The sequence below is a fragment of the Amphimedon queenslandica genome, unplaced genomic scaffold (assembly GCF_000090795.2).
Source record: "Amphimedon queenslandica unplaced genomic scaffold, v1.1 AMPQUscaffold_13157, whole genome shotgun sequence".
In the NCBI taxonomy this organism is placed as follows: domain Eukaryota; kingdom Metazoa; phylum Porifera; class Demospongiae; order Haplosclerida; family Niphatidae; genus Amphimedon; species Amphimedon queenslandica.
This window is the reverse complement of record NW_003546607.1, coordinates 18,335-37,426: the sequence shown is the minus strand read 5'-3', so window position 1 is coordinate 37,426 and position 19,092 is coordinate 18,335. Positions and strand designations below refer to the sequence as shown.

Sequence of the window (19,092 nt, the reverse complement as noted above, 5' to 3'; positions counted from 1 at the left end):
AAACCACGCCTTTTAAAATGGCGGATCAGACCGAAATTCTTGTAGAGCTCTTATCTACTGCTTCTAAAGGAGTCGACACATCTCAAGTCACTCAACTGCTAGAGAATGGTGCTGATCCTTTAATAGGACAACCTCTTTGTCCACTGCAGATAGCAATCAAGAGAAGCATGGCTACTCTCATTAAGATCTTGCTTCCTTTCTGCTCCCCCCAGGCTCTGTCTGATAGAGCTCCATCTCTACTTCTCTATGCCATCAATCACAATAACTCCATTGACACTATACAACTCCTCCTAGACTCTATAAATGGAGTAGACTCTTTAAACACACTAACTAATGGTACTACACCATTAATCAGTGCTTTATTAAAAGGGCGGTTGCCAATCGCCTCTTACCTACTTGATAAAGGAGCAGATCCTAATTTTAGCGATGCAAATGGAACTTTCCCTGTACATGTTGCAGTCAAGCATGGCAATATGGACTTACTAGAGGAATTGTCCTCATTTGGTGCTAGTTTTGATGTACAAGATGGACTAGGATATACCCCATTACACTATGTTACTCACTGCACAATAGCTGAATATCTCACCCTACACAAAGGAGTTGATCCCTTCATTAAGTATGCTTAATTATTTATGCAAAAATGCATTAGATATTTAAATTAATGGTATAATTTATGTCCTCATTAAAAGTATTAAAATTGACTTCTATTAGGAACAATAGAGGAGAGACTGCTTTGGTCTTAGCAAGAAGAAGAGGTGATGAGAGCCTGTCTTCATCACTAGCAGACATTGAGAGTAACTGGAACTTGTTGAGTCATGCCTCCAGAAGCAAGAGACATTGGCTACTCTGGTATTTAAGCGACACTTTTAAAAGACTTGGATTTAAAATATCATTAATTGTTATAATAATATGTATTATCATGGCATGGACATTAAGTGTGTACATACATGGAGGGAGACATCCCTTTCAATGATATTATATATATATAGAAGAGACAAAGCAGAAATACTATTCATTGCTATCATTAGAAATTACATTTATATTATCAATGTTTATTCAAGAATGAAAGGAGTACAAATGTTGTGTTGTGTTAATGAGTTACAACAGGGACAGGCGAATAGTTATGTGTGGGAGAGGTTGATTCAGACAACCGATTTGTTAGCTTCTTTGCTGCTGGTCTGAAATGAATATTGTAATACTCATTACTCTCAGAGTTTGACCTTTCGAATGAAGGAACCGAGTGACCATTTGACTCCAACGATGTCTGTTTTAGCAACAGCGGCTTCAGTGTTGGTATTTCAGGTAGCGGCTTTGCCGTGGGAAACATTGGCTTTGGTGTCAACGGTAAAGGCTTAGCCCCAGAAGGTACATTCTTTAATAATGGGACCGACCTATTTGGAGAGGATCTTAAAGGAGACGATGATTTTGGCGGCGACGGTAATGGCTTGGGTGATTTGGGAGGCTGAGGTGTCACCTTCACATCAACATATCCTTCATCATCTTCTGTGTCCAGCTGCCTTACTTGTACTATAGAAGATCTTAAATGCCCGTTCATATGCTGATGTCCATCACTAAAAGGTGACGCTGGAGCAAGCGATCTTGGCAATACAGTATGGTCTTCATGGCTACTGCTTTGTCTTGGGATTGCGCTGGAACGCTTGCTGCTGCTGCTGCCTCCTTGAGCAGTAATGGCTGAATACTGATATTCACTTATTGGTTCATTCTCAGGAATCAGGACAAGGTATTCTTGGGTGCAATTCCAAGCGTTTTCGAGTTTCGATCGTGCGGCCACTTCAGCTCTGAATTCCTCGCTGTTCCTCATGGAATCAATCTCAAGGACTATCTTGGAGAAGATTGGACGTTTTTTTGGATTACTCTCGAGGCACCATTGGATCAGCTCAAAACTGCAAGACAGAAATTATAAAAATAACAACTGCCCAATGTATACAAGCAATATAATGTACATGCATGCACTGCTGCCAGTTACAGTGTTAAGTTATCTTTGGAAAGTTAGATTTTTGTTCTGACATGTTCATTGTTATTTTTAGGACTCGCCGCACCAATTAATTAACTGGATTAGTTGTGTAGGAGGTGCAGGTGGTGTCTGTCTGTTTACATCTTCAATGTGTGGCATAGCAAAAAGGAGGTACAATGGTCCAAGCATTCTTTTACAGTGTAAAATTTTAGCTATTGCAACAATAGTAACCCCATTAAACTCAAGACAAAAGTTCATACTCTTTAAATGCAAAGCATCATTAACATTATTATTACAGCAACTATTGAAATTGCTACAACCATGAATGGTAAAGGAAGGCTACAACTTACAGTGAATCAGGGCAAGTCCCTGGTTTTCTTAGTTCATCCTTATTTTCAGGTAGTGGCTCTCCTAGTGTGAGTATCTGCCATGCTGTCAGGCCAAAGGACCACTACACAATTATAAAAGGAAATGCAATGTACATGTTGCACAGTTTGCATAAGGAAGCATTTCCTCCTTTCACTGTGGTGTTTAACTTACCACGTCGCTTGCTTCTGTGCTTTCACTCCCTTGAATTTCCATTTCTGGCGGAGGCAAGTTAATCTTGACACAGTTTACAAGACTATAGTAACTGAGGTCACCTACCACAACAGTCCCCTCACTATCAATACTAAATACATAGACAGAAACACGGCTCAATATTAACTGTTGTTTACTGCTGATTATGAGCTAATTAACTTACAGGCACGTTTGAACAGAGAGCATCCCATAAACTAGTCCTTTTCTGGCCATTGCATTCATCCCTTTCGATATTTGGTGCATTAGATCCACTAACTTTTCCACATCTGTTATCTGCAACGTAAATTATGAAAGTTTACTACATTCTGTTTACTAGTAATAGTATGTTGAGTGCATGTTTTTGTGTACTAAGCATTATCATTTTGTTATCAGTCGTATGATGATCCTATTACCTTTTTTGAATCTAGCCTCAGTTTCCTTAGATAACTAAGCAGGTTGTGTTCCGAGAAGTACGGATACGCTATCAGAACATTGTCCTTGGGGCCATAAGCAACACCAACCAGCTTCAATACATTCAAATGTGTCGCTTTATTCAGACGTAGCAATTGTTTAAGATACTTGCATACCAATGTTGAATCATCTGCGACTGCATAGACACAATAACAGTGATGCTTCATGCATTATTTTGTTCTACCTTTAAATCTCTTCACAGCTACAAAGTGTGTCACGCACGTATTGTGCGGTTGCGGCTCGCAGTAATTCCCCTGGTACACTTCGGTGCATGGTCCTATTGTTTTTAGTACATGATATTTGAATGTTTTCATGCAGGAGGCACATATAAGGATATAGATACTCTATCTACTAACCGTCAGCCAAGAAAGTATTCATTTGTAGCTTGTCTGCCTGTAGGATATTATCAGTATACTCACTCAGGACAGCCTTGTATGGATTTGGGATGTTCTCCAACAGCATTCTGTGACCTGGCAAGGAAGTGAAAAAATACCCTCAACTCTAATCAAGAAAAAAAAGCACCAACTTTGAAGCATCGTATCGCTATTTGTCGATATATTTTGTACTAGTCTCGCCAAAGTACCAGTTGGCCGAAGTCTAAAAAAGGAGTAGAAATTATGCTGTGTTACATTACAAATAAAATGCAGCTTATATTACATGCAATATTATGCTTACGGAAAGTTTACTGTGCTTGATTGATTGAGATTAGCAAAAGTATGTGAAGCACCTTTTCTTCTTTTGCAGACCATGCGGCCAATGATTAAAGTGGCAGCAATGAATATCAGTAGCAGTACAGCCTCAAATGTCATGAGAAGCGTAACTATGATAATCAAAAGATCTTCCTGATAATGCTTTCCTCCATTTAAAGTAGAGGTAGTGGATGCTGGAGGTTCTGATGTTATTGTCATATTGATGTCTGTTTCTGCATTCCAGCATGTTCTATTATCAGCATAATTGGCATTATAGTAAGTACGAGAACAGTCCAAATCTCGTAAAAACCAACGCAGCGTGTTTGAAGTATTGGCCAATTGGTAGAGTTCATTCCATTGGGAAGAGCAAGGGCCACTTGTTAGATTAAAGCAAGTATTATAGCAGAGCTGCATGGGTAAGCTTTCATTGTTGCAGGGAGGGAAGAGGTAGTGACAGAAGAGGGGTATGACATAGCTGCTGCATTTCAGTTCACCTTCATTATTATTATCAAGAGCTCTTGAAATGATGCCCAGTATTTCGACAGAAGACTGAAAGTTTTGATCAGTGCCATTAGGTAAGTAGTAGCTCCTGTTTCTTGGTTTGAACCCGCACGGGTCTAATGCTAAGTTGTAAGGCTGACAGAAACTAGAGAGAAAACATGGAAGGGGGCAAATATGGCTTTAGTGGTATTTTTATAAGACTAAATTTTATACCTTGTGTCTTGACTGGAATTCCCTGGAAAGAGATAAAAACAATGCTAAAAGGTTCCTTTTTACTATTAAACTTACCTTGGCATTTTACTGTGGCGCAGATCAAGAGGAGGAGAAGCAAGACAAAGAGTCCTTTTCCTATCATCATTATTAATGAGCTTCTTGCACACAAGCGAAGATTTTTATGCATTGGTAGGCGTGTCTAATAAAAATTCTGAATCGATTATCTAATTAATTTTAGATCTACTTGTGAAAAAATGGCGGAAATTTTTGAATCAGAACTCCATTCACAAATATTATCAATTCAAGAAAAGCTTAAGGCATGATAATAAGATAGATATTGTAAAAATTTTTATTTAATTTTTAGAGTCAATCAGAGAGGCTTCTAATAAGAGAAAGAGAATTGAAAGAGAGAAATGACTTGTTAATAAAGCAATTCAGTGCAATACAAGAAATGGAAGAACTCCTTGGGAAAAGACAAAAGAAACTGCAAGAAAAAGAAGAAAATTTAGAAGCTCGAGAAAGGATGATCTCTGCCAAGAGAGAACAAATGGAACATGTACAAGCAGACCTAGAGGAGAAGGTAATCGTAACTATGGTAACAGACCACACCCACACCATTATTATTATTTTATTATTAGTGCGATAGTCTGGTAACTCGTAATGATGATTTGATGTCTCAAGTATTATCATTACAATCACAAATTGCCAAAATGAAAGTAACTTAGATGAAGTTTACATGTACATGTATCAATAGTCAATGATGCTGTGTCTTATTTTATATATACATGTACATACTAGGCTAAGAAGAAAATGGATGAGCATTTAAAAGAGGTAATTCATCATTGTTATATAGCACTGTCTTCAACTCTTCTCTCTCTCTCTTTCTCTCTCTCTCTCTCTCTCTCTCCCTCTCTCTCTCTCTCTCTCAGGATCAGTTACCATTAAAAACTCTAACCAATTCATTAATGCACTGGCTAACAAGACTACAGCTTCAAGCCAACTCTCTCTCTCCTCTCGACAAGACAATGAAAGAAACCACTCTAGCAATGTCACTTGACATCCTACCCTCTCTCGTTAATCACATGACACTAAATCACGTGACACCCTCTGGCGTGGACACACCCGAATTACTCACCCTACTTGAGTTTGTTCATTTAAGTACAAGTACTCTTGCAGAAGAAGAGGTAATTTATTAATATTAATAATATTATAATTGATAATATTAGCATCACACCACTGTCATCACTTCATTAAGGAGACTCGGGGAAAAAATTGAAAAGGTACACAAGTACGCCACGATCCTTACAATTTGTTTATTTATTTTATTTGTTTGTTTATTTATTTATTTAATTATTGTTCCAGTTTGTTCCTAATGAAAATGTTCAAGTTGACGTCCTCTGTTCTCTTATATCACTACATACCATTACTCAGGGTATGGTAGATTCATACATGCATAATTACACATGTAATATGTATGTACGTGTGTATACTATTGTTTATAGAATTTATTTTGAATCAGATTGTTGGCTTTTTCCGCTTTTGTGGCATGTTTGTTATAATTGGTACACCTATCTCTCTCTCCCCCTCTCTCTTTCTCCCCCTCTCTCTCTCCCTCTCTTTCTTTCCCTCTTTTGTTTTTCTTTTGTTTCCCTATCTTTCACATGATGCATGATCTGTATTTATCTGCAGTTTATAAATTGGCGAATATTTTGGAAAGACTAACAGCTGTTTTAAAGAGCTCTAAGGTATATTGTTTGTTTTGTTTCAAAAGTTCCGCTATTCTCTAGCTAATACATGTATATTATACTGAGTTATGTACATCTAATTGTAGCATTTATACTGCATGTACATGAGCATAGTCATATAGTTTATTTCTAATTTCTATTTTTGTTGAAAAATTGAAGTCAGAATCGGCTCAAACTTTCTACATAGCATAAGAAAATGTAATAAAAATTGAGGGTGATTTTGGAGCCATTTTTCAGAAAAAACCATGGGCTATAATAGTACAGGGAACTTTTCAGATTTTGGTCCATTTCTTAAAATGGCCATGACTCGAAAAATTGAAGTCGGAATTGACTCAAACTTTCTACATAGCATAAGTACATCAATATGTATCAGAAAATGTAATAAAAATTGGGGGTGATTTCGGAGCCATTTTTTGGAAAAAACCATGGGCTATAGTACAGGGATTTTTCCAAAAAACCAGCAATTTTTTAAAATGGCCATAACTTGAAAAATTAAAGTCGGAATCGGCTCAAACTTTCTACATAGCATAAGGGCATCAATATGTATTAGAAAATGTAATAAAAATTGGGGGTGATTTTGGAGCCATTTTTTGGGAAAAACCATGGGCTATAGTAAAGGGAACTTTTCAGATTTTGGCTCATTTCTTAAAATGGCCATAACTCAAACAATTAAAGTCGGAATCAGCTCAAACTTTCTACACAGCATAAGGACATCAATATGTATCAGAAAATGTAATAAAAATCAATTGTAACCATTTTTGGTCATGACTTAAACTCCCTTACCATAGTTCCATTAGTTATTGTAGTGAAGATAACAACTGTATGATGTTTCAGTTATAATTTCTACCAGTTTACTTAAGCTCTGTTATTGTGGCTAATAGGTCCAGCAATTGTTTATGCTGTACAGAGGAATGGATGCAATGTTTTCTCTACTGAAGAATGAGAAACAGCCAGTTGTACTGACCAGTAAAGTATTAGACATATTAATAGACCTGATGCCAGAACCAGGTAAAAAGAGCAATCTTTAAATGTGAAATGAAATTAAGATTTAAATTCTGGTAGAGTAGAATTTGTGTTGTCTATTATGATAGAATTACTTATAAGATTAATTTGTTTAGTTTTTGTCGAGCGATGTACCTCCCGTAATTATTACAGTACAGTATTGTCTTGTCTGAGGAGGCCATCACTTCATGTTACCAATCTTGAGAAGATTAGCATTTTATTGCAGAGGACATCAAAGTACAGGTATTAAAAATGTATCAATTTCTAACTATGCATGTATAAAAACTTTTTATAACTATACTAGTATGCTTTTATGAATAATTTCTTGTTTATTTTTCAAGCAATTCACAAAAAGTTATAGCTTAATTTTATTTTTTACACTTCAACCTATGCAATTTTTTTTTCTTTCAAAAATGTTCATAGATCAGTCTGCCATTTGCTGCAGTCTTTAAATGGAGTCCAGACCATCAAGTCATCACTAATACAAAACTCAAGCAACCATTTTGTACAATTAAACTTAAAATCAACGCTAAACAACATTGACAATCACATTATTAACACAACAGCAAGAACATGTAGAAGTGAATGAGTTATGAACATGGATATATCAATAAGTGTATTTTATACGATAGTCTGATTATTTTTTCTGGCTATTTAATTATTATTATTATTATTATTATTATTATTATTATTATTATAAATGATGTTCTGGTTGATAGCAGTCTGGAGGAAGATAATAAATATGCTCAGAAATAACTGGAGTTTGTCTCTTAGAGTGATGGAACTGAGTTAGAACGTTTAGTATATCATCATAAGGATTCTCCTCTTCATTATTCTCTTCCCAGTCCGAAGAAGACTCGCTGTAATTTATAACGGTGAAATATTTCCTTTCATCATCTTCGTCTTCCTCATCTTCTTCTTCCTCCTCCTCCTCATGGTCTCTTAAAGGAACTAGTCCAAGTTTTTGTAGGTGCATGGTCGTTGCTTCGCTTGGATTAATCAGAGAACAATTTGGAAGTGGATTTACATAGACCCCATCCATTACCCTTTTCTCTCCTACCACTTGAAAAGTTTTATCTTCTCCTGTTGCTCCTGCATTTTTTGCTCCTTCCTCCCTTTCTCTTTCTTCTTGTTTTTTCTGCCTTTGCATTGTGGTATCTCTAACTTGCATAAGCTCCTCATACACTATATATAGATAAGTATCATTTATCAAGTGTGTGTGGGTGGATAAATAAAGGTTAATATATAAGGAATATTTGCAAATGGTTGGTGTTTTAAATATGCATGAGTGTGGGCTGTTAGTTCCTGTTATTAGGTGCTTTATAAAGTTAGGAATTTGGCAGAGATTTGGTGCTGGTATGTCACTATGTCCATAATTGACACAATGTTGTCCTTTTATGGTAGATTCTAGCAGTAAACTATGTTGTGTTTTTTTCATCGTAGAATTGAGAATTGCTTTTTTTTTAAATCTGGGGCCACTTATAAAGTAAAACTATACTTTAAATTGCTATCATTTATTTATTTATATATTTGTACATTTATTTATTTATTTATTCATTTATTTATTTATTTATTTATTCATTTATTTATATATTTATTTATTTATTTATGCTGACCTTTTTCTAGGACAAAGTAAGGGTTTGTGGCAGTAGCAAGTGCTGGTGCTTCTTCCTCCAATACAAAGTATGGTTTTGCTACATCTGAGCTCTGAGTGTGTCCCTCCTCTTCTTCCTCTCTCACTTCTTCTAACTCATCCTCAATCCTCTGATGCTTTATATAAGGAGAGAATGGAAGTAAGTTGAATTTAATATTATTACCATTATTTATTTATTTATTTATTTATGTATTTATTTATTTATTTCTTTAAGTATTTATTCATTTATTTATTTCTTTATGTATTTATTTATTTATTTCTTTAAGTATTTATTCATTTATTTATTTATTTATTTATTTACTTTAATTTCTTGTATCGAATTGACATAGAAATCAACAAGCCTTGACATCCATTTGCTCTGATTGCATTTTATTGGATAAGTGCTGCTCTCAAATTCCTACGTTTTAAAAAAATATTTAAAAAGAATAATAATAATAATGCTATCAGTATTATTATAAGATCTTACTAATAAAAAGCTCTTTCTTGAGAAGCCCCAGTTCTTAAAGACTTCGTAAGACCATATATTCATTATCTGCCAAAGAAATAAGAAATGATGACAGTTGTTTTATTATTAAATGTCGTCTTCTTACTTCACAGGATTTAGGATCAACTCGTACAATCCCCTGCTGATTGATCCCAATGATGATCGGAACTAGTCTCGCACTCTTCAAAAATTGCCTTTTTGGTTCCTGTAAAGGTAAGAAATTAAATCAATGTTGTTTAACTTATAATTGAGTCATATTGCATGAAAAATAAAATAGAAAAAATTCTTCATTTTTATAATTTTTCTTAATACATATGCATGTACTTATGTTGCGTACCTTGCAGGGGAAGAATACAGTTTGATGAAGAGGAGAAGAAGTGGCTCCGGTGATGTAGATCTGTTCCAACTCCTCTCGTGTGTATGATAGTATCTTCTCTCTTTCCTTTAGTATTTTGTCTTTAATGCCTTTAATACCACTGAATCCAACCGGCAAGAAATCAGTGATACTACGTAAGAAAAAATATATAAATATAAATAGCAGAGAAAAAGAGAGAGGGAGAGAGAAAGAGAGGGAGAGAAAGGTTGTATTTGTTATTTACTTGCAAGAGCTTATAACGGAATTAGCTTCAGTTCTATCCAGTACATAGCATTGGTATAAAACTGCTGCCAACTACAATGAGAGAGAGACAGACAGTAAGGCACATTCATAATTAAATTACTCATTCTTCAGACCATAAACGCAAGAGCTAGCATAATAGTATGGACCGTATGTAAATCAATACTATAAACTAAAGCCCCAAATCTTAATTACTTAAGTCATGTACAGCCTGAAGTCATACAAATTGAATAATATCACTATGTATGATATGAAAACATTAGCACTTATTATTTGCAGCCAAATAAGCCAATGTATGGAAAGGAATGCTTTTAGCTTTCTTCCATGACAAATTGGTGACCATCTGGCTGGAATCATAATTCCCTGAGAATAAACTTTGCACATTCAAAATTCCAGTCTTAGTAAACTTATGGATTACATTTACTGTTAGGTGGTTTTTTAAACTAAATGTAGAGTTGCACTTGCTTGTATGTTTGAGTTAAAACAAGAACTAGTTGGGCAATAAATCACCACCCACAGTTCCTGGCAACAGCCTATTAACTGACCAATATGGCCAGCATCCTGACACTAGCAAATATTAGCCTAAAATTTAAAGACATTCAAGGTATCATTAGCAGCATCTGTAGCCACAACAAGATGCAATAAAGAAAGCATAGAATCTATAATGCTGTCCTTATTAGTATCATTTAATGATGTGATCTTTCTTAAGTGAAATGATATCCCTACTGAATGTTATCCTATATCCTACTGGTATCTCTGGTGATATAAAATCTCAGTTTGCCTGCATAACAGGTTGATATTGTATTACTAGACTCCATTTTTATGGATGCACTCTATAAACACACAGACATATCGGTGTATTGCTTATTATCATTAGTAGTATACTCATTACCTATATTGGTAGTAAGGTAATATGATACTTAAATACATACTAAGAATAGTATGGACATCATTTATGAATAATCATGTATATGTACACTGTCAGAGTTTAGGAGACTTTTAATCTCTCATGATTATTAATTTCTAGATCTAACAATATCATTATATATATATATATGAAAGTACTAACTGTGATTGCATCTTGAAGCTGGCATGGTTGATTGCCATGAACAATGCTCAGCCAGGACTGATGGAACTTGACCCAGTCAGGGACTTTGATGGCCATCTTTGGTAATCTTTCATTACTAGCTGACCTGTTGTGGGACAGTGAGTAAGCACATCATAGAAATGGTCATTCTACATGAGTAGAATTTGTATATGTATGTGTGTGGAGTTGCATTTTATTATGTCATAAAGATAAGCATAAGTAGTACATGTGTGACTAGCATTGGATTTAGTGTATTGTGTGTGTGTGTGTCTTTATTTGTGTGTGTTTGTGTGTCAGTGAAGTTGTTATGGCCATACTTAAGTGATAGGAGTCTGCTAGTGGTGATCCCGTGATCCTTAAATGTCAATTTTGAGTCTAGGATGACCGGATTGTCCATAACTGTTGGTTAAAAAGCGTGAATAATTTAATGATCCGTTTATATACTGCTCAATGTAAAAGACTGTCTCTCTTTCTCTCTCTTCCTTCCTGAGCTATTTCCATAATCTATCACTCCCTTCCTCCTCTCTCTCTCTCTAATCTTTCCCACCTGGTAATATTTGGTGCTTTTTTGAAGGCACAAATACTTTTCCCATGGAGTTCATTCCGTTACGAGGTGGTGCAACTCTCGAGAGCTCAAATTCAAATTCCCAATCCATATCATTGCCAATTATCTAAAGGATACGATAGTAGAGATATGATTTGATTAATTTCATTTTCAAGATATAACGTGACTGTGACCAAATGTCTTAGACCAAACACGTACATTATACGATTAACTTTCTTAATAGTAATTAATCTGAACTCTGTCTGCTTGTAAGGATCCATAAATGGGAATTTTTATTATCATAATTACTCTCACAGACTGCGAGAAAAATCAATTTTAATTTCCTACATAACATTATGCTTATACTGATATCTGGCATGGTTCACTTCATGTGTGCATGGTCATTGCATGTCTATACTTACGTCTGGAGTTAAAGGTGTGTTCTCTTTCAGTTGTGATAGTATTCCTCCTTCAACAAACAGGGAGTATTGCTCCATGTTTGACTCAGCATGTATCAATATGCAGAGTCTTGATATCAGCTTGTGAATCGGCTGATAAAGACTAGCCTATTGTGGAGTGTGTGTTGGGTGTGGGGAGTGTGAATTATTATAACTATCACAATAATTGTATAGACACTTTCCCTCTGTCTCTCTGTCTGTCTCTCTCCCTCTCTCCCTCCCTCCCTCCCTCTCTGTCTCTCTCTCTCTCTCCTTACCAGTTCCCAGTGTAAATTTCCATTTGGTAATTTCACGCAAAACATGCGGAATTCTCTACGTAGAGTAGCATAATCCTTCAATGAAAGAGAAAGACCGGTATATAAATATATTATGACTAATTATAGTAATAAAGCAAAGCAAGACCACCCAATACAAGGTAGTGCTTATGGCATTATCATTATTGGAGGTAGGTTAATAGACAGCTGTCTAGTCTGTAGGTGTAATGGAGTGAAACTTACTAGCCCATACTATAGTATCATGATCAACCAGATAAGGAAATAATAATAATAATAAATAACAATAATAATAATAAATGCTTTTATGTGTGTGTGGCCATAACTGACGTATTATCATCATCATCATCATCATCATCATCATCATCATCATTATCATTATTATTATTATTATTATTATTATTATTTATTTATTTAATGCTTACCCTCAATGCTTCGTAAGGCTGTACTGGTCTTGAATGTTGTCCACCCCCACCTGGTACATACATACCCAGCCTCTGGGGAACAGCTCCTACCTCCTCAACTGGCGGAGTGGGAACACCTTTAGTCTTCACCTCTACTAGCAGGCTAGTCCGGAAATGAGGTGGTTTTTGTGGTAGTGGAGGAGGAAACGTAACCTCTTCATACGGTAAAGGAACCCTGTGGTTTAACACACTTGATCTCTTAGTGTGTTTTAGCGTGGTCGAGAGAGAAGGAGAGGTCAGTTTGGATAACTTCAATAGAGTATCGACACGAGTACTAGCGACTGAATCGTACACAGGATTGACCCCATTACCTTTCATGGCCCAAGAAGGATTGACGCTGTTGAAATCCACCCCCATCACCTCGCTGAGATCTTCAAGACTGTCCTCCTTAGTGAGGAGGTTCTTCTTCTTTCGAAAAGCTTTCCGTCTGTTACTGTAACGACCAAACGGCGAGATACGCCTTTTCCTATCAAGTCCAGCTGCTCCTGGAACATCTTCTGCTTCTTCTGTGGCTGCTGCTTTTCTTTCTCCTCTCCCTCTCCTTCTCCCTTTCTCTTTCCTTATCTCTACAGAGGGTATCTCCTGGACATTAACTATTTCTATGCCTGTGTGAGAAGAGTCATCATCTCCACCTGCTTCCAAAGCATAGCTTGATGGTCTACTAATGTGTATTCTCAGTGATGAACTGATATAGTGACTTATATCAGCAGTGTAGGGACTCTCAATTTCAATATCAGCTTCTCTGCCATTGAATGAAACTAGTAGAGTATCGTCAGATTGGCTTATCTGCTTTATGGCTTCGGGTGGCCATTGCTTGATGGGCTATATTATAATGAGGAAGACGTATAAAGGACATGCAATTTGATAATAAAGTTAGAGAGATCATAGGGGATTGTTATGTAAGGTTTTGAAAGAGAGGAGAGAGTGGGATTGATAGTGGAGTATAATCAATGACGGGGTTTATGACAAAATGGGATTGCTTCTTCTCACCTCAAAATTATCAGTGTCTAGCCAGAAAAGTCCCTTGAAACCGACCCCTAGTACAGCAGGCTGATGGTCAATCTATAATTAGATATAATATACAATAATCCCATTAGTTTTCATTGTATTATACTAGCTTACATTAGCACTGTATAGGCTCAATCCAAAACTCTCGAGTCTCATGATTCCTTTTATAAATGCAGTCTCGACCACTGCTTTGTTCCTTGCACCAATTCCTTTCATATTCTAAATTGTGGGAGTAGCAATGTATTATTGGCACAATTAATCTTGTTAGCATTCATCTCTCTGTGCGTGAAGCAGCAATACAAATGCTAGGTATACCAGTAAAGGCAAAAGGAGTATCCATGGTACTGGATTGGGAGTAGTTTATAAAATACACCCATCATATATAGTAGTGATGATGTAAGCCTGTTGTATTATTGCTATAATATGAGGAGTTTTGTGTATGAGCTATTATCCCAATTTATTGTGCTTTGTGGCTATAATTATAACATGCAGAAAAGGAAGAGGTAGCTTAAGCTAGCTGTCCTTGAAATTGCAAACAAACAGAATGACAGCTAATCTAACCTTGCCAATCAGTGATGGTAGACACCTAACACGGCTAAGCCTGNGCGGAAGAAATGTCTGTAACCATTCTGTTCCACTATAAAGAAGGATATAATATTCACATGCATCCATAATGATAAATAAAGCTGGACTTACTAAGTGAGATATTCAGCTGTGGACATGTGGACATGTGCAGCTAATGCACTAAGTTTTATTGCCTGTTGTGCCGGGGAGAAGTAGCCACCACATAAATATATTTGAAGCATCTGTATAGGAATGGAGCATTGGTTGAACTTGTAGCTTGCCATTTTCATAAAGCCTTACTTGATGGTAAAGTACTTCTCTTAGAAAAGGTGGGATTGTGAGTAAGTGAATGTCATCATTTGTGGTGAAGAATTTCTTTCCAAGGAGGAATATGGCTGAAGTAGAGTCTGCCAGCAGCTCTTCATTTCTCAGCCAGGATTCTACAAGGTGTGCTAGAGTAAGGTGTGTTAAATTTCAAAGGCTAACTGTCAATCCATTTCTGGTCCCCCTGGTACTCAGTGAGGCCCCATTCTTTAACAAATTCGCTGGTATCGGTTAACCCTGTACAAAATAAAGGAGTTTTCTCTATCTGTTTTATCTCTCTCTTACCGAAACTAAGTGCCAAGGTGCTCAATACGTCTACCACTTTAGTCTCTGGAGTGATCTGCGGTGTTTAATGATCAAAAGCTTCAATGAGCTAAGGCTTACCTGAACACTCTGCTCGTGGTCGTTGGAGAACTTTACAACAATCATCTTTCTCGTTTAACTAAGCGTTTCTTTCCAGCAATCTGCCTCACATTATAAAGTAGTTGAAGCTAATAACCAGTAACATTTCAAAGCTCAAATGAACTTCCGCATTCCATAAATTCCATAGTAAAATCATGAGTAAAATTCTCCAGTACTTTTACGCTTTTAGCTGCTGGAGTGGATTGCAAATGAACTAAACCATTTTGTGCTATAGTAAATCATGCATTATAGCACCAAAGAGGCTCATTTTGAGCTTTAAAACAAATGCTAAAACCTAAATTTTTTTGGCGCTCGATTTACCGGGAACTAAGCTAGACCTCGCCCATGCTTGTAGGTGGAGCTGGTGCAGGAAAGATAAGATAAGACAAGAAAGATGAGTCGTTTCAAGACCTCAAAGTATCGAAATGCCTTCTCCCGCGTCTTTAAGAAAGAGGTTAAACATGCACACACAACAGAGAGAGAACATTTAGCAATACTTTCCCTTCCTCCTATAGGAATGGATACACGACTTGAGTGTGGGCTCGAATCTCAAATCAAATTGTACCAACATCAAAGCCAGCGTCCTCTATACCGCCTTCATTCATAACTCAACCAGTGCGTGGGCGAGACAGATAATATAATAAATTTTACTAATAATTATTAATAGGCGTAGGCTCAGTTGCTGTTCTTCCATTGGAGTCTTCAGGTCGAAACTCTTCATTCCCAACTGTTGCCGGCCATTCTGGTCAGTGGTGGGCGTAAGGGTTAATTAATCATTGCAGTTTTTAAGCATCATAAAAATAACGAGCAATATTAAATTTATCAATTATGAAACCATAATTAAATGTATATTATTATGTAATGTAATTAAATTCATTTGCTCCAGGTCTGGTATCTGATTTTGCTTTCTCTCCATTTGACGATACACTCCTGGCCACTGGAGCTGAGGATGGACTCGTAAGTTATTTAAAATATTTGCTGTTATACGTCTAAGAGTTAATGTAGCATGGAATTATAAAGTGGGGGAGGTCTAATGAAGTGATTATTACTGATTAAGGTGTGGTAGTACTATTGTAATGATATGCTTGTAGGAACATGATGAACGTTAATGAGTGACACTGAGATGCTTCTTAAAATGGGCATTTAACATTTTTATAATTATTCGTCTTTGTAATAATTAGGAAAAAATGTAGCTTTTGCTTGGTGACTGCATATCGTAATTGCATGTACTATTTTAATGGTAACAGACTAACATGTAAAGATTTATATTATTATCATCATCATCATCATCATCATCATCATCATCATCATTATTATTACTATTATTATTATTATTATTATTATTGTTGTTGTTGTTGTTGTTGTTGTTATTATTTACTTATTTATTTCATAGATCAAGATATGGCAACTGCCTTCAGATCCTGCTTCCGTAACTTCTGATTTCTCATCCTCTACAGCATCTTGTACCCTAAAACCAGCTCAAGTATAACCACACACAATTACACATACATATACATTCACTTACAGCACATGTACATGTACATGTACATATTATTTATATGCATAGGGAGTAGGTATTGAGACATTGCACTTTAATCCAGTGGCTAGTGATGTCTTGGCCAGCACTGCTGGTCACTCTGTCTCTATATGGGACGTCAACAAGCAGCAAGAGAAATACAGTGAGTCTTATCGTTAAAATGAAAGGAGACTTGGGAGTAATTGGGACATTTCGAAACTTCTTTGTCCCAAACTGTCCGTTATTATAGAGGCTATAGTCTACTGTGACTAATGTCACTTCACTAGTACATGTACATGTATATATGTGTATTAATGATTACCATACTGATGGCTATCAGTGTCTTGTTATGCTAATTAACCAAGTCCTTATCTCAGTATATGGACATGCAGTGTTTGTATGCTTATTATATGAGAAGGATATTGACCCATTCTCCTCTTACTCACTTCAACTATTAAGGTATAAGTTTAGAGTCATTTATGTACATTATGAATAATGGCCTTTACCATAAAGAACTTTGACTTTCTCTTGAAAGGGGATTATATTCTTACTATAATGTCCGTTCCTCTACACCTGGCCAGCTTTTAGTTTACTGCACTTGCTTCCATGAGTCATGATTCTGATTGTAATGATGAAGTGTATGACAGGATTTCACATAGGATATTGTCATTGTAAATAATAGTGTCTATACAATCCTCTGCTTCATTTGCTAATCCTTAATACAATCCAATATTATCATATACATGTACATGTATATGATAATTAATAATAATCTTTAGTTTGAGTGTGTTTATTTAAAGTAACTGAGTGCTATACTCTTGTGTATAGTGGTCATTTTAAAGTCAATATATTACATATGTTGTTTTTTTGAAATCTTTTTAGTATCAAAGCATAATTCTAGCATAGTTCAGAATTTCTGCTGGAATGGCTCCGGGTCACTCCTGGCAACCGTTGCCAAGGAAACAGTATGTCTGCTATTGCTATTATGATTGCTTGTTTGTGTTTGTGTGGTGTTTTAGGAGAAGAGGCAGAAGAGACTTTTAATAGTAGATCCCAGAGCTGATACCATCAGTGGAGTGAGTTTAAACATACATTTAAACCAGATAGAGTACAGCTGCAATGATAAACACTAAAATAGCATAACAGTAATGGAGTAATGTCCATGTATTGGACCATTTTTATCATTAACATAGTGGTATTATAAAAATTGTATTTATTGTATTGTTAGGAAGTATACGAACATTCACAGAATAAGGACTCATATGTCACTTGGTTAGGGGACACTAATTATTTTGTCTCCACTGGCTACAGCTCAGTAAGTTGCACTTAGTGATAGTACTGTGTATATTCATGTACATTAGTACTGTATATAGCTTTGTGCAGCTGGCAATATCTCTTCTTTTTTTCCTTTCATTTTTGCTACTTTTAAGTTTTAAATTAAAAACCTCTCTCCCCCCTCTCTCTGTCTCCCCTCCTCTGTCTCCCCTCTCTCTCCCCCTAGTCCAGTACAGTTGAGTTAGCTCTATGGGATACTGCTAATCTCGCTCGCCCTCTTGCTAAGCAGTCATTAGGAAGTGGATCGGGGTAAGTTTAGTAAAAGCTAGGGAATATTGACTCTGTTATTATACCTAATGACTTAGTGTACAGTGTACAGTGTACATGTATGCATATTACTAAACATGTGTGTGCTTTACTGCATGTGTCCTTAGTGAAGGAAGTGGCTTATGGTTTGGGGAAATAAGGTTAAGTACATATACATGTATTTCTTTGATGTTTCTACGCAACATAAGTACATGTACATGTATATATTACAAGTACATGTACATGTACTTGTATGTACATGACAAAGTGCACCATATTTAAGTAAAGTATGCGTGTGTTTGTGTATATTATCTGATAGGAAACTGTCAATAAACTTTAAGTACATGTACGTCGTACATGTACATGTATGTACCTACATGTATCTATATGTACAGGCTATGCTAGTAGAGTATGTGAGTTTATTTTACCTTCTCCCTCATGTTGATGTTTATACTCTAATGTTATCATGTGATAACGGACTGTCTTCCTTTCAGGCTTCCCATGGCATTCTATGATGAGGACACACTGATGCTGTTTGCAGCTGTGAAGGTTAGTTAGGACATGTACACAGTACATGTACGTGTATAGCTGTCATTGTATTATACTGGTACTGTACTAGACGAATGTAAAACATTAAAAGGGCAAGCATAAGGAAGCCATAGATTGTATGCTGTATGATCTATGAGCAAGGAAGTGATTTTGCATGTACGTGTATATGACTAATTATGAACAGTAGATCTTGATAGTTATTGTTGTATGGAGTGAGGCTGATGTGTACCAACACCACTAGTGGTGTGTGTGTCACTGTGTGATAATAGGGATATCAACCCTCAGTATAATGATAGTAATAATTGTATTTATATCAGTACTGTAAATATTATTATGAATTGATTATTTTAGTATGAGGTGATATTGCAGTGTTGTTGTATAGGGAGAGACATCTGTGTGTTTCTATGAGTTTAGT

The 19,092-nt window shown here is 36.1% G+C and overlaps 5 protein-coding genes across 5 annotated transcripts in view; 3 read left to right on the top strand and 2 right to left on the bottom strand.

Annotated features, from left to right (window-relative positions):
• The first annotated feature begins 1 nt into the window (after position 1).
• LOC105313984 (ankyrin-3-like) lies at positions 2 to 1,068 on the top strand. The gene is made up of 2 exons (XM_011407844.2): positions 2 to 616; positions 712 to 1,068. The coding sequence occupies exons 1-2, from the start codon at positions 18 to 20 to the stop codon at positions 971 to 973; spliced, it is 861 nt and encodes a 286-aa protein (XP_011406146.2). The 5' UTR covers positions 2 to 17; the 3' UTR covers positions 974 to 1,068.
• LOC109584863 (muscle, skeletal receptor tyrosine protein kinase-like) lies at positions 876 to 4,576 on the bottom strand. The gene is made up of 11 exons (XM_020000758.1): positions 4,483 to 4,576; positions 4,408 to 4,429; positions 3,680 to 4,339; positions 3,531 to 3,601; positions 3,361 to 3,474; positions 3,189 to 3,281; positions 2,947 to 3,140; positions 2,718 to 2,827; positions 2,516 to 2,645; positions 2,326 to 2,426; positions 876 to 1,904 (listed from the first exon to the last, which is right to left on the bottom strand). Exons 1-11 carry the CDS (start codon positions 4,550 to 4,552, stop codon positions 1,091 to 1,093), a joined length of 2,379 nt encoding a protein of 792 aa, XP_019856317.1. The 5' UTR covers positions 4,553 to 4,576; the 3' UTR covers positions 876 to 1,090.
• Positions 4,577 to 4,649: 73 nt separating this feature from the next.
• LOC109584866 (uncharacterized) lies at positions 4,650 to 7,903 on the top strand. The gene is made up of 11 exons (XM_020000763.1): positions 4,650 to 4,724; positions 4,772 to 4,987; positions 5,046 to 5,123; positions 5,206 to 5,238; positions 5,337 to 5,591; positions 5,634 to 5,687; positions 5,770 to 5,839; positions 6,097 to 6,152; positions 7,034 to 7,160; positions 7,271 to 7,397; positions 7,578 to 7,903. The coding sequence occupies exons 1-11, from the start codon at positions 4,662 to 4,664 to the stop codon at positions 7,741 to 7,743; spliced, it is 1,245 nt and encodes a 414-aa protein (XP_019856322.1). The 5' UTR covers positions 4,650 to 4,661; the 3' UTR covers positions 7,744 to 7,903.
• Positions 7,744 to 15,207, bottom strand: LOC109584864 (uncharacterized). Its single transcript, XM_020000761.1, has 21 exons — positions 15,014 to 15,207; positions 14,915 to 14,969; positions 14,792 to 14,866; positions 14,606 to 14,745; positions 14,438 to 14,547; positions 14,303 to 14,378; positions 13,856 to 13,960; positions 13,724 to 13,795; positions 12,695 to 13,555; positions 12,255 to 12,329; positions 11,962 to 12,105; positions 11,543 to 11,666; positions 11,313 to 11,394; positions 10,978 to 11,101; positions 9,892 to 9,962; positions 9,630 to 9,798; positions 9,399 to 9,497; positions 9,275 to 9,340; positions 9,110 to 9,205; positions 8,771 to 8,924; positions 7,744 to 8,339 (listed from the first exon to the last, which is right to left on the bottom strand). The coding sequence occupies exons 1-21, from the start codon at positions 15,056 to 15,058 to the stop codon at positions 7,849 to 7,851; spliced, it is 3,234 nt and encodes a 1,077-aa protein (XP_019856320.1). The 5' UTR covers positions 15,059 to 15,207; the 3' UTR covers positions 7,744 to 7,848.
• A 166-nt stretch (positions 15,208 to 15,373) lies between these two features.
• Positions 15,374 to 19,092, top strand: part of LOC100637725 (coronin-7-like) — a 15,986-nt gene continuing 12,267 nt past the window's right edge. The window contains exons 1-12 of the mRNA XM_020000762.1: positions 15,374 to 15,485; positions 15,547 to 15,646; positions 15,699 to 15,776; positions 15,918 to 15,988; positions 16,425 to 16,514; positions 16,599 to 16,710; positions 17,430 to 17,512; positions 17,567 to 17,623; positions 17,776 to 17,862; positions 18,049 to 18,131; positions 18,623 to 18,677; positions 19,060 to 19,092. The exon at positions 19,060 to 19,092 is cut by the window's right edge and continues 19 nt beyond it. Coding sequence (XP_019856321.1) covers positions 15,426 to 15,485; positions 15,547 to 15,646; positions 15,699 to 15,776; positions 15,918 to 15,988; positions 16,425 to 16,514; positions 16,599 to 16,710; positions 17,430 to 17,512; positions 17,567 to 17,623; positions 17,776 to 17,862; positions 18,049 to 18,131; positions 18,623 to 18,677; positions 19,060 to 19,092 — 909 coding nt within the window. The 5' untranslated portion in view covers positions 15,374 to 15,425. The remainder of the gene's footprint in view (positions 15,486 to 15,546; positions 15,647 to 15,698; positions 15,777 to 15,917; positions 15,989 to 16,424; positions 16,515 to 16,598; positions 16,711 to 17,429; positions 17,513 to 17,566; positions 17,624 to 17,775; positions 17,863 to 18,048; positions 18,132 to 18,622; positions 18,678 to 19,059) is intronic.

Bases quoted from the DNA above. Each gene is read 5' to 3' on its own strand.
- LOC105313984 (XM_011407844.2), top strand. From the start codon at position 18: ATGGCGGATCAGACCGAAATTCTTGTAGAGCTCTTATCTACTGCTTCT. The intron at 617-711 runs GTATGCTTAATT...GACTTCTATTAG, and splicing joins GGAGTTGATCCCTTCATTAA to GAACAATAGAGGAGAGACTG.
- LOC109584863 (XM_020000758.1), bottom strand. From the start codon at position 4,552: ATGATGATAGGAAAAGGACTCTTTGTCTTGCTTCTCCTCCTCTTGATC. The intron at 4,430-4,482 runs GTAAGTTTAATA...ATCTCTTTCCAG, and splicing joins CGCCACAGTAAAATGCCAAG to GGAATTCCAGTCAAGACACA. The intron at 3,141-3,188 runs GTAGAACAAAAT...GTGTCTATGCAG, and splicing joins AGCTGTGAAGAGATTTAAAG to TCGCAGATGATTCAACATTG.
- LOC109584866 (XM_020000763.1), top strand. From the start codon at position 4,662: ATGGCGGAAATTTTTGAATCAGAACTCCATTCACAAATATTATCAATT. The intron at 4,725-4,771 runs GCATGATAATAA...TTTAATTTTTAG, and splicing joins CAATTCAAGAAAAGCTTAAG to AGTCAATCAGAGAGGCTTCT. The intron at 5,124-5,205 runs GTAACTTAGATG...TGTACATACTAG, and splicing joins CACAAATTGCCAAAATGAAA to GCTAAGAAGAAAATGGATGA.